The following is a 20,631-nucleotide window of genomic DNA, read 5'->3' on the forward strand; positions in this document are numbered from 1 at the left end:
CCTTGAAAAATAGTGTGCACCATTCCTAGGTCAGAGACAATCATCATGTCAGGTTTGATCATAATCGGTCCATTGGTGTGGGCAGTAGGAGAGTATATATACATAGACTATGATCTTTTTGTGTTGATTTGTATCAAATCTAATAATATCTAGTTTTAGTATTTGGTCTTTTTGACTTAACTCAGTTTAATAACTAATGTATTATCTGCAGAGAAAAATTATTTTCTTTATGCGTGCATGAGAATAATTTTGTTGTACGGAGTGAATAAAAGTATATATTAACCGAAACTAGATACGTCCTATCGAATTGGGGGCGGCCAATATTACAATTTCCCACTTCTTAATCAATTAAGAATTGAAATATTAATTACAACGACCGCTATAATCACCAATAAAATTATTTACATGAAAATATATAAAATATTAAATACATAAGACTCAATTTTTTTTAAATTCATAGTATTATATTACAAATACAATATTTAAATGAATTATAAGATAATATTTATTTCTAACTAATTTTTACATAATAACATACAGATAGTTTTAAAACTTTATATATAATATTCTTTCTATTTTTATTTTTATTTTCTTACTTTTATTATTTTTTATTTATCTTTTAATAGACCTAATTTCCATGACTCAATTAACTATAGGACGCGTGTACAACATCCAGTTTATTTCCCTTATCTTTCTCAGAGTTTCTAGACTAATATGACAGTTAACATTTGATCACTGTCTCCTCTTTTTTTCTTCCTCTTTTTTCCTTCTTTTTTCCATTACGCGCTGTTCTATTTCTTTCACTATATATCCGTATACTTTCGCCCCTTTCTTCCTAGGTTAGTAAACGCGTGTCAAGGCATTTACATGTCAGAACGTACATCTTAGAGGCGTGTGTGTGTGTGTGTGTGTGTATGTGGGTGTAGGTGTATGTGTATGTGTTGCGTGTGTGTGTGTGTGTGTGTGTGTGTGTGTGTGTGTGTGTGTGTGAGTGTGTGTGTGTGTATTTATGGTTACATCGAGCTGCCGCTTATAAGTGTCTAATCTAATATTTTTATTTGTTATTTTTAATTTTTAATTTTTATTTTTTTAAATCCCTACCACCCTCTCTATTAAATGTATTAAGTGGATTGCTACTACCACCACCTCTGGTTTTTTGAGGGTCGAAGCCCGATCTTTTCTTTTCTTTTTTTCAGTATCAAAAATGTAATTGTCTGATTTAGATGCTTGAAAATACCATAAGGTTGAAATAAATTATTGCATCGACAATTATGTAATTTCCGTGTTATATTTTTTTTTATTTTTTTATTTTTTATATATATATATATATATATATATATATATATATATATGCATGCATACAGTATTATAAATCTATAAAAGTGAAAATGTGTGTGTAAATTTTCTTACCAAACTATGCTGTCAATTTTCAGTCTACAGACTCGAGATTTGACATAAGGAGTATTGAGATTTCGGAAAAGTTTTTTAATTGTTTTTTGGACAGAAATTTGGCTGTCAAGGGGTCTAAGTTCAACGATTTGACCTTTGAAAACTCTACCAAACTCCTCTGTGAAATTTTAGATGTAGGTTACTTGGACATGGATCAAAGTTTTTAATTTGATTTGAGCCCAAAACAATAAATATTAGGGGGTCAAAATTAATGAATTTGTTAAATACATAAACCTGTTAAATGTATTGATTTGTTAAATATATAACTTTGTTGAAATTGTTTTTTACTTCTTGTTCAACCTTTCCGCGCAAAACAATAAATGTTAAGGGGGAAAAATTGGGGTCAAAGTTTTATCTCTGCGGTCTCTACCAAATTACTCAGCCAATTTTTGGTCTAAACATTTGAAATTTTACATAAAGTGTATTCAGACATAGGGCAAGCTTTCTAATCGGTTTTTGACTGAAAATTTGTCTGCCAAGGGGTAAAAGTTCTAAAGATTTTACCTTTGCGGTCTCTAGCAAACTATTCAGCCAATTTTGGGTCTAAATATTTGAAATTTTACATAAAGGGTATTCAAGTTGGCTGAATAATTTGGTAGAGACCTCAGAGGTCAAATTTCTTTAAACTTTGACCCCAATTTTGCCCCCTTAACATTTATTGTTTTGGGCTGAAAGGTTGAACAAGAAGTAAAAAACAATTTCAACAAGGTTATATATTTAACAAATCAATACATTTAACAGATACATATATTTTTTAAAAAATCATAAATTTTCAACAAATACACATTTTATAAAAAATTTTAATTTCGCTGTTTAGGTTTTATGGAATATTATATATATATATATATATATATATATTTTATTATTATTATTTAAAAATAATAAATAAATAAAAATGTTATATATACGTCCAAACAAATTATGGGTGACTTTCTAAATAAATACGAGCTTCGAGGCGAAGCCAATATTAACCGTATTCATCGTTTGAAAAAAAACAACAACATATATATATATATATATATATATATATATATATATATATATATATATGCTGGAGTTAAAGGAAGAGAATAAAATCAATTCTTTAAAAGGAGACTTATCAGGATAATACAAAGCTCAATAAATTGTTTTGGAGCTTATCGGGATAAAAGCATTAGGCTTTGAAATACCATGATATAAGTAGTTCTCACCCACCCAATACCACTATTAGATGTATACTCTTATTAAATAAATGAATAAATCTATATATATTACTATACAGTTTTTATAAGTGAAACGGTCCCATTTGCAAGTGATTTTTTTTTCAAGTGGCGATTAGAAATAATAAAACACTTATCTTTTGGCGATTGTTTTGTTTTTTTTTCACCGACAATCTTCCAAAGCTTATTGCCGAGTTACAAATTATCTTTTCAACCTTTTTTTTTATTTAAATAAAATAAGCAAAGTCAAATTATTTAAACAATAAAAGTTTAATAGAACAATATACTCTTTTTTTTAAAACAAAGTCCCTTTAAAAAAACATCTGTAGAAATTCAAATGTTTATACTTTCAAGTTTCAACATAAAATTCAGTGCGTATTTAGAATTACATTTATTTAAGGAAAAATACAGAAAATTCTCTTTGATATACGTACTCGTCATGAAACAAAAATGTAATATTCCAAAAATCACATGGGTTTGGCCAGTAAATTTTTTATTTTATCTAGTAAACGAAAATATTTAGTTGTCAAAGATCAACTAAAGATAAAGTTGTTCGTATATCCTGTCGGTTCCTCTTCACAAGAATATGATTGGCTGGTGTAAGCTATAAATACCGACTAGTATAGTAGCCTAAGGAAGACATGCTGTAAATCTCACACTTAAGGATATTACCAGCCCCGACCACAAACACCTATTCGGTACTCAATTATTAGTAAAATACTACAGCCAAGACCACTCAGCTATTTCATACAAATATATCCCTTTCACAGGACATTTTATAACTTTTTTTTACAAAGGAATTTACGTTTAGGTTTAGGCACAGATAAAGAGTGGGGGAAATTATTGATAGTGTTTTCAGCTAGACGAGTGTTTTTCGTGAATGTTTGGTGAGGGGGGACCATAGATTGGATCTCAGACGAGCACTTGCCATGAAAATAATGATAACGCAGAGACAGACTCGCAATATTTCTTCTGTGAGAAAGAGATTGCAGGGAAGAGAAAGGGGCATTCCCCACTAGGCTACAAAGTCTATTTTGAACTCTGTCAAGGCAGAATAAGAAAATCCCCTAAATTCATTCCATCCAGTCTTAACTCTTGCAAATACACCAGAACCGACTCCCTGTTGTGTTCCAATGGTATCACCAAAGTTAACTTCTGAATAGCCTTTTGCTTCTCACACCACCAGCATCCAGAAGGAAATTGTGGGAGGAACTTCCGTCCTGAACACTGCCTGGCATGGATTCGGCTGTTTTCAAATTGACCGATCTGTGCCTAAACCTAAACATAGATTCCATGAACAAAGCTTCTTTCTAAGAACTGCACACCTGTGGAACTCTCTTCCGTTTACCTGCTTTCCAGCTGACTACAATATGGTCATCTTCAAGTCCAATGTAAACAAGTTCTTGATGAGCCGTTCCCTTTTAAGTAATCCAATTTACCAAATTTACATTTTTAACAATTACTATGATATTGTCCTTTTGACCAATGTACACTCTTTAACCCTTATCCTCGAGTGGCCTCTGGGCCTTGATAAGTGGTGATTCCTTTGTAAAAAAAAAAAAAAAATGCAAGACTGACGTTGTCTTTGTGGCTTACTAGCACGGCAAAAAGAGGTAAGCATATGAGTTCTCTAATTTCATCCGATTCAAATAATCACTGATATTTCACGTTATGGTGTGTTTTCCCTTTCAAAATAGTAATGAGTGCATTTGTGTTTGTTTTGGTTTTCGCGTTGAAGAATATACGATTGTTTTCTGCTGAACACATGTGCCGAAATAAAATTATACTCCTCCATCAGTCAGACTCATGTCCTTTGATTCTTGAACCCAGTTGCTGCTGTAACAGTCAGCTAACATACTTTCTAACTTCCAGCGTGGCTGTTACCAGAAACGGTGACAAGGAAAATCAGTTCCTTCACTTCTTTTTTTCTCACGCCTATTTCTCCCTTATGCATGTACTCTTGTTTTTTTTTTTGCGTTTTTCTTTCTTTTTTTTATTTAACAAACCTTTTGAGCCCCTGGGGACACAACGGGAATTTTCACAAAAACAAAATTTTTACTGTGCATATCTACTTAATGAAATACAATTTGTGGCAAAATTTCAAGAAAAACTAAGGGACAGTTATCTGGTAATAATCCAGAAAAACGGACGCATGGACGCACGGATGCCACTGAAAACATAGGTCCCTCTCCGATAAAGCAGGGGATCAATAATCATTGAAAAGTTTTTTCAGTCTTATTTTGATTAAGAATTATTGAAATTAGTTTTGTTTTTTAAGAATTATTGATAACATTTTTTGCACTCGTTTTCAAAATCTTTTTAAACTATTTTGGATACATTTTTTTTATGATGTTTTAAATTTTGTTATTTTTATTTCAATAATTTTATTTATTTTAATTTCAATAATTTCATTTGTTATTTTGATTTCAATAATTTTATTTGTTATTTTGATTTCAATAATTTTATTTGTTATTTTCATAAACATATATTTATTATATAAATTCAAATAAAATACTTTTATTTTTAAAATTAAAAAAACATATATTTTATAATTACATAAATATATTTCTTATAAAATTTCAAATAAAATTTTTAAAAAACTTTTATTTTTAATTTTTTCTTTTCATCTAACTATTATCAAGGAATCCATGGATTAAATAAAATTTAAAATAAATAAATAAAATTGAATACTTACACACCATGTCAAGAGCTTTTTGTAGAAAAGCAATTTTGCTTTCTTTATCCTGTAAAAATGGAAATTGAAAAAACAAATTTTGAAAAAAATAAAACAATCGTAATGTATAAGATGTATTTGTTAAATTTTAGAGTGGCTAGGTTGGCTAGTGGATATATTAACTAGTATATATTAGTGATTATGCAGGAAATGCTAGAAACCAAGATTAGAATGGATCTAGTGGTTGATTGATTTATTGGTTTGTATTATTTGTATTATTCAGACAATGTTTTGGTCAGTGTAACCTTTGACCTTCAGGTGTATCTTGTCCAACTCAAGAATACACATGGAATTTTGAACAGAATCTTTTATTTAATCCACAGGACTACTATGTTCTAGTTTTGTCAGCCATTCACAATTGTATTTTAGTGGTTTATGCACTGAGGAATGAACCTTCAACCTCCAAAAGAGCGTAAGTTACAACTGAATTTTATCAAGTATTTTATCTGCTATGCCATTGACTCAGTGAAAATGACACTAAAATACAATTGCAAATTATTTAGGACTGCTACAGTCAAGGATTAAATAAAGGTTCCATTAAAAATTCTGTGCAGATTTTAGATTTCGATAGAAAGATTCCCGAGTTCGACAAGATAGGAGAGGGTCGGAGGTTACATTGACCGAAATGTTGTAAAAATAACACTGAACAGTAGTTTGAATAATCAAAATAATATGAATTATTAATCCTCATTTCAAAAATTCAGAAAAATAATATCTGATTTTGAATCCTCTATTGTATGAGTGGAAGTCTTTGATGTCGGTAAGTGAACATGATGTCAAGATAAGGGCAGAGGGATTTATTGGCAAAGTTTGTTTTGCAGTCCTGGGGGAGAGACTAATGATAAAAGACATGATAAATATCTAACAAAAATTGCAATAGGGTGAGCAATGCACTTACCATAACTGACTCTCTCTCTCTCTCTCTCTCTCTCTCTCTCTCTCTCTCTCTCTCTCTCTCTCTCTCTCTCTCTCTCTCTCTCTCTCTTGTCTATGTTTCGATCACACTCTGGAACAAAGACAGCCAGAATTGACTGATTAACCATAATTTAGTTATAAACATGTGGTTCGAATAACTCTATTGTTCTTTCAAAGTGGATTATGTAATTAATTGCATAATTATTAAAAGAAATTACTCTGACAAAATTTTGTTTAAGTTACATTCCAAAAACACATTGTGCAGAAAAATGCATAAAAAAAAAAAAACTTGGTGCAAGGTGTAATAAACATATCAGAGACACACAGACTTTGGAAACCTCAAACAAGGTCTTATTAATATCCAGTGGTGCTTATCATTCATAAATGATGAAACAAAGACTGTTGGACATGAAACTTGGTGGACAAGTCAGGCATCAATTGAAACTTATTTGCACCAAATATCGTTGGGTTACAGAAAGGATTGTAAATTTTATTAACAACTAATAATTTATCCGGCATTACCAGAAGCAAAGCACAGCGTATTTCTATTAAAACTTCTTGTTACATCTACGTTCTCCTGATAAAACCTGGCTCAATTAACCATAAATGTTAATAATTTTTTTTTTAATTTTAGATATTATACATCCGGGGCAATATCAATAAAGAATATGCCAACATTATGGGGTTTTTATAGTTTCTTTTCACTTTTAGCTGGACATACAAACACACAGAAACCCACAACTACCCTTTATATAATAGACTAGCCTGGGTGTCCAGCATTGCCTGGGTGTTTAGAGGTGTGTGTTGAGCAAAAATAATGAATAAAAAAAATAAAATAAATAAATAAAAGTGGTAGTAGGCAGGCAGGCTCGAACCTGTGATGCAAAGGCGGAAAAGAAAGTGAAAGAAAATCTAACATCTTACTCCTATTTCATGACGCAACCGGAAGTTCGGAACATAAAAAATTAGGCAAAGTCAATCCAACCGATACGATGACTTGCAATAATGGCTTGCAAAAAATCAACCCCTCCTTGTATAAAACTGCCCAGTTGAAGGTGAAGGAACTAATGTTTTTGGCCAATTTTTCGATATTTGTCGTCCGAGATGTCGAGCTTCAAAATGATACCGATCTTGTGAAAATCCGTCACATCTGTCGAAAGTTTTAGGTAGACATACAAACATACATACATACATTTAAACAGACAGGTGAGATTTATATTATAGACTAGCGGGGCTACCCAGCGTTGCCCAAGACCGTATAAACAATGAGAAAATTGAATTTGATTTTGACTATATTTGTTATTCTTAGGAGAGAGGAATTTTTAATGTTTTTGTATCATTTTCTATTTCAAGCAAAAGAATATTTACCTACCTAGGACGGGTATTAGACGTATGAAATAATTGTATCTTACCTAGGGTAGATAATTTACAGCATGTATATGAAATAATTTTACCTTTACAAGGACGGGTAATATACAACACATACTTAAAATAATTTTACCTACACCAGGACAGGTAATTTACATACATATATGAAACAATTTCACAAGCGTTTTTACTTCATGAATTTTATCCAATTCCAGGTCATGCCGGGTAGTCTGATAGTACACATATCCACTTATCTCATACAATCCCGGGCGACGCTTGATATTTTGCTGGTACATATCCACCTATTTTATCCAATCCTGGGCAACGCTGAGTATTTTGCTAGTACATATACACCTATTTTATCCAATCCTAGGCTACGCGAGGTATTCTGCTAGTACATATATCCACCTATGTAATCCAATCGCAGGCGACATCGGGTATTTGGCTAGTACATATATCAACCAATTTTTTCCGATCCCATGCAACGCTGAGTTTTTTGCTAGGAAACATTCCATGAATTGTATCCAATTCCAGGCCATGCCGGGTAATCTGCTAGTACATAAACACCTATTTTATCCAATCCCAGCAACCCCGGGTATTCTGTTAGTACATATATCCACCTACGTAATACAATCCCAGGCGACGCAGGGTATTCGGCTAGTACATATATCAATGAATTTTTTCTGATCCAGGCGATGCCAAGTGTTCTGCTAGGAAACATTCCATGAATTGTATTCTATCCCGGGCAATTCCGCATAATCTGCTAATACATATGCCATGCTAGTGCTATGTCATACAATCCAGGGTGACGCTGGGTATTTTGCTAGTACATATACACCTATTTAATCCAATCTCAGGCAACGCCGCGTATTCTGCTAGTACATATATCCACCTATGTAAAACAATCCCGGGTTATGCCAGGTATTTGGCTAGTACATATATCAACCAATTTTTTCTGATCCCAGGCGATGCCGAGTGTTCTGCTAGAAAACATTCCATGAACTGTATCCAATCCTGGGCCATGGCGGGTAATCTTCTAGTACATATGTCATACTAGTGCTATGTCATACAATCCCTGGCGATGCTGGGTATTTTCCACTTATGTAATACAATCCCCGGCTACGCCAGGTAATATGCTAGTACATATATCAACCATTTGTTTCTGATCTCAGGCGACGCCAAGTGTTCTGCTAGGAAACATTCCATGAATTGTATCTGTTGCCAAGGCCGCTGGAAAAATGGTCGGATCCTTCTATCGATCCAGTAGATATCTCACTGCTGATGCAATTCTCTATCTATATAAAAGCCAGATACGTCTAAATATGGAATACTGTTGCCACATATGGGCAGGAGCTGCTAGAAAAGACTTGTCCTGCCTTGATAGGGTTCAAAATAGACTTTGTGGCCTAGTGGGAGATGTCCTTTTCTCTTCGCTGCAACCTCTATCTCACAGAAGAGATGTTGCGAGTTTATCTCTGCTTTATCGTTATTTTCATGGAAAGTGTTCGACTGAGCTTCAATCTATGGTCCCTCCTCGCCAAACTTTCAAAAGAAACCTTCATCTAGCTGAAAACACTATCAATAATTCCCCCACTCTTTATCTGTGGCTAAACCTAAACATAGATTCCATGATCAAAGCTTCTTTCTTAGAACTGCACGCCTGTGGAATTGTCTTCCGTTTTCCTGCTTTCCAGCTGTCTATAATATGGTTGTCTTCAAATCCAACGTGAACAAGTTTCTGATGAGCCGTTCCACTTGTTAACAAATTTATCAAACTTCCATTACTATTGATTACTATATTGTCCTTTTGACTGCTGTACACTCTTTAACCCTTATCCTTGAGTGACCTATCGGTCTTGATAAGTGGTGACGCCTATGTAAAAAAAAAAAAAAAAAAGAAAATCGCAGGCCATGCCACGTAATCTGCTAGTACATATGCCATGCTAGTGCTACATCAAAGGCAGGTCACTTGCATATTATAAATATGATTGTATATTATTCTTTATATTTGTCAATGAAGAACATCCAATGGGGGTCACATTCATATTATAACAATGATTGACAATGGTATTCGACAATGAAGCTACATCAAAGGAAAGTCACTTGCATATTTTAACAATGATTGTATATTAATCTAATGGTATTCGACAATGAAGCTACATCCAAAGGAGGTCACTTACAAATTATAACAATGATTGTATATTAATCTAATGGTATTCGACAATGAAGCTACATCAAAGGCAGGTCACTTGCATATTATAACAATGATTGTATATTAATCTAATGGTATTCGACAATGAAGCTACATCCAAAGGAAGTCACTTGCAAATTATAACAATGATTGCATATTAATCTAATAGTATTCGACAATGAAACTACATCCAAGGGACGTAACTTGCATATTGTAACAATGGTTGTATATTAATCTACTGATATTCGACAATGAAGCTACATCCAAGGGAGTTCACTTGCATATTATAACAATGATTGTATATTTTTGTAATGGTATTCGACAATAAAGCTACATCCAAGGGAGGTCGCTTGAACATTATAACAATGATTGTATGAAAAACATAACCTCCCAATACTAAGAACGCTGGGGAGTTTGAGCTTTAGAGAAACAAACGTCACTAAGAAATGAGAAGGACGCTACGTCTGGGAGTCGAGCTTTAGCGAAATAAATGCTACTCGGAAATGAGGAGGAGGCTACGTCTGGGAGTCGAGCTTTAGCGAAATAAATGCTACTCGGAAATGAGGAGGAGGCTACGTCTGGGAGTCGAGCTTTAGCGAAATAAATGCTACTCGGAAATGAGGAGGAGGCTACGTCTGGGAGTCGAGCTTTAGCGAAATAAATGCTACTCGGAAATGAGGAGGAGGCTACGCCTGGGAGGTCGAGCTTTAGAGAAACAAATGTCACTTGGAAATGAGGAGGAGGCACCCGCCTGTGAGGTCAAGCTTTAGAGAACAAACGTCACCCAGAAATGAAATGTTTAGCGAAGGAAATGTAACACAAGTTATCAAATTTACCAAATTTTCATTACTAATGATTACTATATTGTCCAATTTCTACTGTACACTCTTTAACCCTTATCCTTGAGTGGCCTCTGGGCCTTGATAATGTGGTGATGCCTATGTAAAAAAAAAAAAAAAAAAAAAAAAAAAAAACACTGATTCTACAAGTAATTTTAGCTAATTCAAGCGGCCTCATCCGTCAACCCCCCGCCTCCAGTTTAATAGAGGTAAGAGGTGTTGTGTTAATAATACAAAACAGAAAATTGCTGTTTATTTTTTAGTGTAAACATAACAATCGGTCTTGTAATCGGTGAATATTTTTAAGCTTAATTTTTTTTTTCCTTATTTTTGCTTGACATTTTTTGTTATACTTTCGTATATTTACTATTTTTAACCTGATAATCACATTGGAAACATTTACAGAACGTGTAAGTTAATATTTTAATTTGTACGATACTGACAGTTAATATTTTAATTTGTACGATAATGAGATAAAGAGTCTTCATGAAACAATACAAACGTCGCCATTAAAGCCTGTTGACGTCAAAGTCACGTGACATGATTCAGCTTTTTTTTCAATTACGTATAAACAAACAGAGAATCGATTTAAAAGTATAAAATTACGTGATATTAACGTTAAAATGTCACTTTTTGCCCCCCCCCTGCAGAAAAACGCTCAGTTAACCTACTCAGAGGTGATGGCTTTAGCCAAAAGTTCAATATTTGTCGTCCGGAAGGTCGAGCTTTAATATGATACCAAATTTGTGAATTTTTTTTTGTGTCTGTCGAAAGTTTTTAGGGGACATACAAACATACATACACACATTTTCGCTTTTATATATATAGATTCCATGGGTTCCATTTTTGGAGGTCACCCTGTATAAAATGCAATTCATATTATTTGGACTACTGTTCTCATCTTGAATGTTATTTCCACACAATGTTTTGGTCGATGTAACCTCCGACCTTCTTCAGGTGTATCTTATAGAACTCGGGAATCTTTCTGTCGAACTCGAAATTTCAAACAGAATCCTTTATATAATCCATCAAGCTAGCATGCTCTCATTCTGTCAGTAGAAGTCCTAAGTGATTTGCAATTGTATTTTTGAGTATCGCCTGCACTGAGGATTGGACATTCAACCTCCAGAGGAGTGTAACTTTCAATTGAATTTTACCAAGTAAATTATCCACTACACCACGGCTCCTTGCGGGCATGCAGGTTCCCCAATTTGACAGAAAGATTCCCCCAAGTTCAACAAGACACATCTGTAGAAAGTCAGAGGTGACATCGAGCGAAACATTAAGTCAGAGAAAGAGTTGCAACCTTGGTTGAAGTGAGTGTCCCTAATGATGGAGGTCTGAACAGAGCTGAAAGAGAGAAACAGACCAAATATCAAAGTCTCATGTATGATATGAAAAGAAACTGAAATCTTAGGGAGATATCAATCATACCAGTTATTATAGGTGCCACAGGACTTATAAAGAAGAACCTGAAGTCCTACCTAACTGATAGTCCTGGTGAACCAAGTGCAAAAGAGATCCAGACAATTGCACTTAAGGGAACGAGGATACTAAAAAGAGCTCTCGGCTGGTTTCAATAAAAAGCAGGGCAATGTTGACAGCTGGTTTGGCTGCCCCATACCCAGCGTTACAATCTTCAAAGGAAGAAAATTTAAAAAAAAAAAAAAACATTCAGGATGAGAAAAGTTGTCCGAGGAATCCAAAGAACCAATCCTCATCTCAAAAATTCAGTAACAAAAAAGGCTATATGTCTGTCTGTCTGTCTCCATATTTTCAAACTCTATCTCCTCTGAAACTAAAAGTCGCAGAGCAGCGCTAGGGGCCTAAAATGATTGTATTTTTTAGGACTGTTCTTTTAGGGGGGTTTAGCCGGTTAAAATAGTGTTAAGGTGTCAAAAATGGGTCCAAATCGAAAAAATCGTTATACACTTTGTATATTTATCTAAATTTATTTAAAATTTTTCATTTTTAATCATATCCGCGTCACATTGGTAGAGTGGTAATGTCACCAGCTTCGAATGCTAGAGTTTTGGTTTCGATTTTCGCTGATCGAGCCCAAACACTTTTATTTTTACTTTTGAAATCAAAACTCTATAATCTAAAATATCATATTTAAGTTTATTTTACACCCGGGCAAAGCCAGGCGCCCCCCTCCAAGTTTAATTAAAAAAATAAAGATAAAAAAATTTTTAAAAACTAGATAAAATGTACCTTAACATGATCAGAATTCTGTTCCTCCGTGGAATATAATCCCTGCATGAAACCAGTCGTATTGATCACCTGCAAATAGAAAAAAAAAGGGTAATTTTGATCTACAACTGCGACTGAAGCTCAGTCGAACACATGTCATGAAAAGAGATAGACTCGCAACATTTCTTCTGTAAGAAGGAGGAAAGAAGGACATTACCCACTAGATTTCGAAGCTAGTTTTGAACCCTGTCAAAGCAGGAAACGGTGATCTGAGCAGCTTCTACCGGGCTGTGACAACAGTACTCCATTTTAAGATGTATTAGTGTTAAGTGTGGAGACATTATGTTGAACAAAGATGGCAGCAGTAAATCAAATCGGCAAAGAATCAAATGCAGTTTCGATCTTGAGTGTTAAGTAATTCCTAGTAACAAAGATGGCGGCGAAGAATCAAATGCAGGTTCATGACAAAGACGACAGCTAACTGATTGAATCCAAAATTCTACATTTTTTATAGTAAGTTTTGAAGCTTCTGATTGGTTGGTTATTATAACGGTGGTTATAAAAACGATCGTCAAAACCATTGGTGTCATACCCTCATTATGGTCACAAACATTTTAACAATTTGGCTAACGAAGCTCTATTTTCTGCCCACAGTTTTGATCCTCATAGGGTTCTGAATTAATTTGTGTCTTAGCAAATCCTTCAAGGGTTTTTTTTAATATCAGATACCTGTCAAAAGGTGGGTAATCTTACTAGTATTTCCTGAGTTTTGACAGCAATGTAAACATTCTTGAAAACTAATTAAAAACAGGCTCGAAGAATGCAATTATTTCTATTTTTGTAAAGACTCTTGCCATAAAAACTAAACAAACAAAATCATCGATAAACGGGTGCCAGCTTTTGTTAGGATAAAAAGGATCATCGTCGTATTTTAGTCAAACGTCTGACTGTTGATACTTTAATCTTTGACATACACATGTCCATAACCTCTGTCCCATCACCGCAATGTTGCATCCCTTTTCCTGTTTTACAAGTACTTTAATAGAATGTGCTCAAATGCACATAACACTTGTGTTCTCTTAACCTACATACTCCCAACTAATCCAGCAAGCAGCAAATTCCCACCTCTTTACTGTAGAGGTCTGCAGAGGTTTTCTGCTTCTCTTACCGTACTAACCTGCAGAAGTTTAAATGTAATGTGAACAGACATCTCATTGCTCAGTTCCCCGCAATCCTCTCTTTGACATAATCTCAAATAGTAACCCCTTATGTCCAAGTGACAATATGTCCTGTTTACGGTGAAACAAAGTATATATATATATATATATATATATATATATTATATATATACTAGCAAAAGTACCCGTCGTTGACTGGGTTCAAAAATAGCCTACAGAAAATGGACTCTGATTTATGAAAGTATGATAGGTTATGAAAAGGAAGGGTTGTAAAGAGATAGCTTCGAATTTGTGGGTATCAAAACCAAAGAAAAATATGATGAAAGTAAAAATAAAATAAATAAACCCCATAATTTATTATACCATACCTGTTCACACTGAAATACTTATCACAATATTCTGTGGATCTATATTAAAAAACCTTGTTAAACTTTGTGACATATTTCCATTCTATGGAGGTCAGGTGCGAATGAACACCCCATAATTTTATTATACCATATTTCTTCAAACTGAAACATAATTATCAAAGTATATTTACGCAGATAGATATGAAAAGTCTTTATTAAAGTTTGTGCCTATTTCCATTCTATGGAGGCCAGGCACAAACGCAGACCCCACAATTTTATTATACCATCCCTTACTTATCAAAGTATTATTATGTACATCTATATCAAAAAAATTTTTATTTCCATACTTTGTTGACCAGGCGCGAACGCAGACCCCACAATTTTAATGAATCACCATTCTGCCACATCAAACATACCCATTCCTGTGTCTCGATACAGCTTCTATCATTATATGTAGGCAGTTTTTTAAAATAGCCAACCATATAGGAGCCTATTCGTGACCACACACACACACACACATTCAGCTTTATATTATAGATTATATATATATATATATATATATATATATATATATATATATATATACTAGCAGTTCACCTTGCTTTGCCCAGTCGTAAAATATGCTTAAATATTTTGATTAATGCAAATTTCGTATTTATTATTGTACTAGCAGGGATGCTCGGCGTTACCCGGGTGTTTGGGGAGAAAAAAAAAGTGGTAGTAGGCAGGCAGGCTCGAACCCGTGATGCAAAGGTGGAAAAGATAGTGAAAGAAAAAAGCTGACACCTTACTGCTACGCTACGATGTGAGAGGAAGTGAAAAGCGTTCAAATTTAGCGATTAAAAAGTTAAGTGAATGAGTTCACGTAGGCACAGAAATGAATGTCTGGCTTGAGGCCAGTCAAGCTTTTCATCGTATTTGAGAAAAAAAAAAGAATGTGAAAAAAAGTGTTGGTAATTAACTTTTGCCTGGGAAGAGGATATTGGCACAAAGATGAAATAAAAAAATTTTTTTAAAGATACACAGAGAGAGGTGGGATCGAACTCAAAAACGTACAGTAATTAGTCATCCTTGCTAACCAGTACACCAAAGAGGATAGTGAATTTATTGAGTTGGAAATTAAGAATCATAGGAGTCGGTGAAGAAATGAAAATGGCTTTTAAACGTGGCCGGAGGCCAGTTAAGCTTTCCACTTTCTATCTATATTGTTTCCCCACGAGGTCATTTATAATGTGAGGGAAAACCAGCCCCCCCCCAAAAAAAAAGTGGGAACTCTGGTAGTGTCCAAATGAATAGCAATTGTCTGATATGAAGGGTTTCTCCCAGATTGATCAAAGCGAATTGCATTCGAGACGTCCCGGCTACGAAGGCCAAGAAGCAGTTGCCTTTGTTTCGCTTTATTTATACGAAAAAGATGAACAAATACGCAAAAGGATCGAAATAGAGGGAATTTTTAAAAGTCGATCAAATTAGGCACAAGGCCGATTTTTAATGTGAAGAGTGAAGGGGAAATGGGGACGACATCTGTTCACAAATCGTAGGAAGTATAAGGAAATTTCTAAATAAATGTAACCTCGTCGAGAAGCCCGGCGAAAAAAGCCTTTCTTAGACATACAAAAACGCGTGTGGCCATTTTGCCTTTTATATATATATATATATATATATATATATAGATTATATTAGACCCAATGCATAGTAATGATTTAAAAAGTTTTAAAAAAAGAAAGACTCTTCCACTACTACCGAGAACTGAAACCAAAATGTTAAGCTTCCAATTTACCTTTTTCTTTGATATTAATGCCTGAGCTATGAAGACATATCTGCAAGGCTAAAAATTCAAACATGAACCAGTAGCTATTACGTTATGCATGCATATTAATAATGCTATCATTCAACCTTCATCCGGCAAATTCCATTTTTTTAATTTCACAGTTTTGCACCAATTTTTCCCCGTCTAAAACCCAAATATAAAGTTTTGTATTGGTTCCAATACCCTATATATTAAGTTTCATGTCTGTAGATCAAAAACTGACAGAGGAGTTTGGTAGGCAAAATTTTTCAAACAAATATATATATGCATATATAAATATATATAGAAAGAGATTTGTGTTTAGTATAACGTTTTTACGCAAATATATAAGTATAAATAAGTAGAATATCTGCATGAATATAATTACACGTAATAGTTAACTAAAGATGATCATCCCATAAGAAAACCGAAAAACTTAAAAGGTAATTAATTAAAATAAATGTTTAAAAGAATATGCAAATTAGTTAGATCTTTTGTGGATGAATGTGATTCCACAACCCATATAAAACAAAGTTGTATTTTCTATTTAAATCGGAAAAAAGGCTTGCTTTTTTTCTGTTGTTCTTGGCCTTCGGGCCGAGATCAAAATGTAGTATCTGTTCCGGCAGGTACTGCAAGCAAAGACCATATGTGGGGGCAACTCCACATATAAGACCTTGGTCAATGTAGGGGCAACCCTTCATACCAATTGTCACTATCCAGCTCCCCTACTCCCCGGGGAGTTGGTCCCCATTTCCGCTTCACTCTTCACATTAAAAATCGGCCTTGTGCCTAATTTGCTCGATGGGGGAGCAAGTAAATACCCTGTTGTTCTTGGCCTTCAGGCCGGGATCAAAGTGTAGCATCTGTTCCGGTAGATACTGCAAGCAAAGACCATATGTGGGGGTAACCCCACATATCAGACCTTGGTCAATGTAGGGGCAACCCTTCATACCAATTGTCACTATCCAGCTCCCATTTCCCACCCATCGGGAGCTGGTCCCCTTTTCCCTCCCCCCTCCCTCTCTCTCCACATTAAAAAACGGCCTTGTGCCTAATTTGCTCAGTGGGGAAGCAAATAAATACTTCTTGGCCTTCAGGCCAGGATCAAAGTGCAGTATCTGTTCCGGCAGATACTGCAAGCAAAGACCATATGTGGGGGCAACCCCACATATAAGACCTTGGTCAATGTAGGGGAAACCCTTCATACCAATTGTCACTAACCAGCTCCCCTACTACTACGGGGGAGTTGGTCCCCATTTCCCCTTCACTCCTCACATTAAAAATCGGCCTTGTGCCTAATTTGCTCGGTGGGGGAGCAAATAAATACCTCAAAGTGTAGTATCTGTTCTGATACTTCACTTAAGTTAATTGGTCCTTGGTCAATGTAGGGAAAACCCTTCATACTGAGACAATTACTATTTTTTGGGATACTGCAAGAGTGCCCCCTTTTTGCCCTTGTTTTGGGGGAGCTGGTTTTCTCCCTACATTAGAACGACCTTGTGTCTAATTTGTTTTTGTGGGAAAGCAAATAAATACCTTAATAGAAAAAAGGGTTTTTAATATGAATATCAATGCACAAAAAAAAAAAAAAAAGAATTTATAGAAGTATATATATGTTTGTTTTTTTTTTACTTATGAGTCACCAAATATCAAAGACATTAAGACATTCCAGAATAAAGGTGGGTAAGATAGGTTGCTTGTCAGTTTAATTATCAAGTTTAAGTTTGACTTTTTTCTTTACAAGGGAATCACAATCATCAAGGCCGAAGGCCACTCGAGGATAAGGATCAATGAATGTAAGGTGGTAGTGTCATAATCGTTAATGGGGTAAATTAGATAGAATTTGATTATTTAAACGGACGGCTCAACAAGAACTTGTTTACATTGGACTTGAAACCAACCATATTGTAGTTTACATATTAGCATGTAAACTTAATTATTCTACATCTAAGAACTCTCACCCATTCTTTCAATGTGGCCAAAACATGAAAGCTTCCTGTACTGTCCGGATTTAATCTTCCTCTTAAGTCAACAGATCTAAACCTGTCTTTAAGACTTACATTACGCATTACATCATATCATGCTCATACGATTTCTCTCCATGCAACGCATGTCCTCAATCTTCAAGGTTCCACTTTCATGCGTTATCAAAATAACACTTATTTCACAACCCTTGCGTTTTCAGAACATATAAGGAACTTTATTTGTAAAAACGAAAGAATTATGCACAGGGATGTGCAGAAGAGGGTACTAGGGGTACCCAAGCACCTGCCTCTTTAACTCCTGTTTTAAAAGTGCCCTTTTCAGAGCAATGTGCTATAGGCCTGTGAATTACCATTACTATATTTTCGTCGTTTTTTTGCTTACTTGGGCACCTGCCTTGAAAAAGTTCTCGGCACGCCACTGTTTATGCACTTATGTTACCATGCTGGAATAATAACGTTATTATTTAGAATGCTCACATGATTTCTCTCCATGCAACTCATGTCCTCAATCTTCAATGTTTCACTTTCATGCATTATCAAAATACTCGTTTCACAACAATTAACTTAAAAGCTCTCATCCATTGTTTCACTGTGGCCATACCATCAAAGTCTTCTCTTCTACACGCATCTCAATATACTCGCCAGTATTTTTTCTTATTATTAAGAAAATCAAAATTTACGATTTTATTTGCGATTTTACTACTAAACTTTACTGAACATAAGACTGATCTTTTACCTCAACACTTCATTTTGAGTTGTCTCTCCCTTATTTATTTCATCAGATTTGATCATGCCCGACGAAAACACTGCGACTATATTAGTCATAGCATTTGATTTTCTTGAATAAAAATAAATATTTGATCAAATTACGTGAGTTTTGGAATATGACATCTTTCTGTAACGAGTACGTACATCAGATATCACTACATCATACAGACTTTTCTGTATTTTCTTTACTTTTAATTGCCGCCATAAGTGCCAATGTGAATAAGCACCCAAACTTCTTATTTAGAAACTTATTCTTAACATATGGAGAGGGTGTTTTGTAACTATTCTGTATTTTCAGCGGTTGTTGCAGAGAGAGGCGAACAAAACATCGTAAAAACTGAATTTAACTTGAAAATCTTATCCAAAAAAATAACACGGTTCATATACTGCATAAATGCCTCGTCTTTATGGTCACTTTTGTTTTGTTAGGTGAAATTACAGAACAGTTAACAAATCCCCATTCCCATGTTAAGAATGGGTTTCTAAATTATAACTTTACTATTTCAATGTGGTCCACTCCAGTGGACCAGTGGTCCAGTGGTCCACTGGTCTAGAAACTGAAGAAGTACAGTTAATTGTAAATAAATAATAAAATAAAGGTTATTGTCTAGAATTCAACCTAGTTAAATATATATCTATATTTAGGATGTACGTACCCGTCACAGACCGAAGGTGGAAGGTCCTATTCCGAAATTCACGTAAATTGATCGAATAGTTTGTTTTAACTAAAAAATTCAACTTTTATGAGTAAGCAAAAAGCATCGCCACCTTCAATAAACAGCAGATAACTCTACAATAATTCAAACGTCTGAGATTAATTTTGTAATGCTAACGATTTCACATTAATCGCTTAGGATTGTTTGAAAATGATTTTCTTTATAAAAAAAATACTTGATCAATGTATGTGATTTTTGGAATATAGCATTTTCGTTCCGTGATTGTTACGTACATAAAATATTTTTTTTTTTGTATATTTTCCATTTAGGTTGGACTTGCAGCAAAAATAATTAATATAAATCAATCGAATGACTTACGGAAGTTACGATGTCGTGCAGGAACCTAAAAGGGGGTTTTGCCAGCAATTTGTCTGTGAGGGGAGGTCGTTTAATAATCTTGCCGAGGCTGTTCTGGGTCTTTTTGCTCACTTTCGGATCCATAATGGCGGCTATAAGTGATCATTAAAGCTTCTTTTTATTGTTGTTTTCTTTTAAAAAATAAATAAAGAAGGAGAGAGAGAAACAAATCACAATCCCTTTCCCTGTTTGTTTTTAGTTGTTAGGACAACATCAACAAGACGAGGTCGGCCATGTTTACCTCGTCTCCAGGAAGGTGAGGGTTTATTTGGACCATGATGCATCTGGGCGCATGCGTGCACGGCGACTTCCGGTTACAGAACGGCGTCATTCTGTTGCTAAGGCAACGAGAAAAGAGAGGAAAGGAGGAAAGTAAATGAAAAGCTTTCTCCTTAAACAGCAGCGACTGAAAGGGAATACGAATATTATACGCGCATGTGTAGTGATTTAGGTAAAATAGAAAATATCCACTTGATTGTGGATATTATATCGGGAATTTCGAAACGGTGTTAATATTTTAAAAAATGGGCTCTTAAATAAATAAAACTACAGAAAACTCTTTATGATTTCCGCCACTTTCCAAAAATCGCATAAATTAAT

The 20,631-nt window shown here is 34.5% G+C and overlaps 1 protein-coding gene across 1 annotated transcript in view; it reads right to left on the reverse strand.

The window, feature by feature from the left end:
- Window positions 1–20,308, reverse strand: part of LOC145259836 (TRAF3-interacting protein 1-like) — a 217,903-nt gene extending 197,595 nt beyond the window's left edge. Inside the window, exons 1-3 of the mRNA XM_080117663.1 lie at window positions 19,993–20,308; window positions 12,910–12,978; window positions 5,344–5,392 (exon numbers count right to left, since the gene is read on the reverse strand). Of these exons, the coding sequence (XP_079973789.1) occupies window positions 5,344–5,392; window positions 12,910–12,978; window positions 19,993–20,115 (241 nt within the window). The 5' untranslated portion in view covers window positions 20,116–20,308. The remainder of the gene's footprint in view (window positions 1–5,343; window positions 5,393–12,909; window positions 12,979–19,992) is intronic.
- Between the last annotated feature and the right edge of the window lie 323 nt (window positions 20,309–20,631).

This window comes from Euprymna scolopes, chromosome 35 (assembly GCF_053919585.1).
Source record: "Euprymna scolopes isolate OS-2025 chromosome 35, ASM5391958v1, whole genome shotgun sequence".
NCBI classification, from domain to species: Eukaryota; Metazoa; Mollusca; class Cephalopoda; order Sepiida; family Sepiolidae; genus Euprymna; species Euprymna scolopes.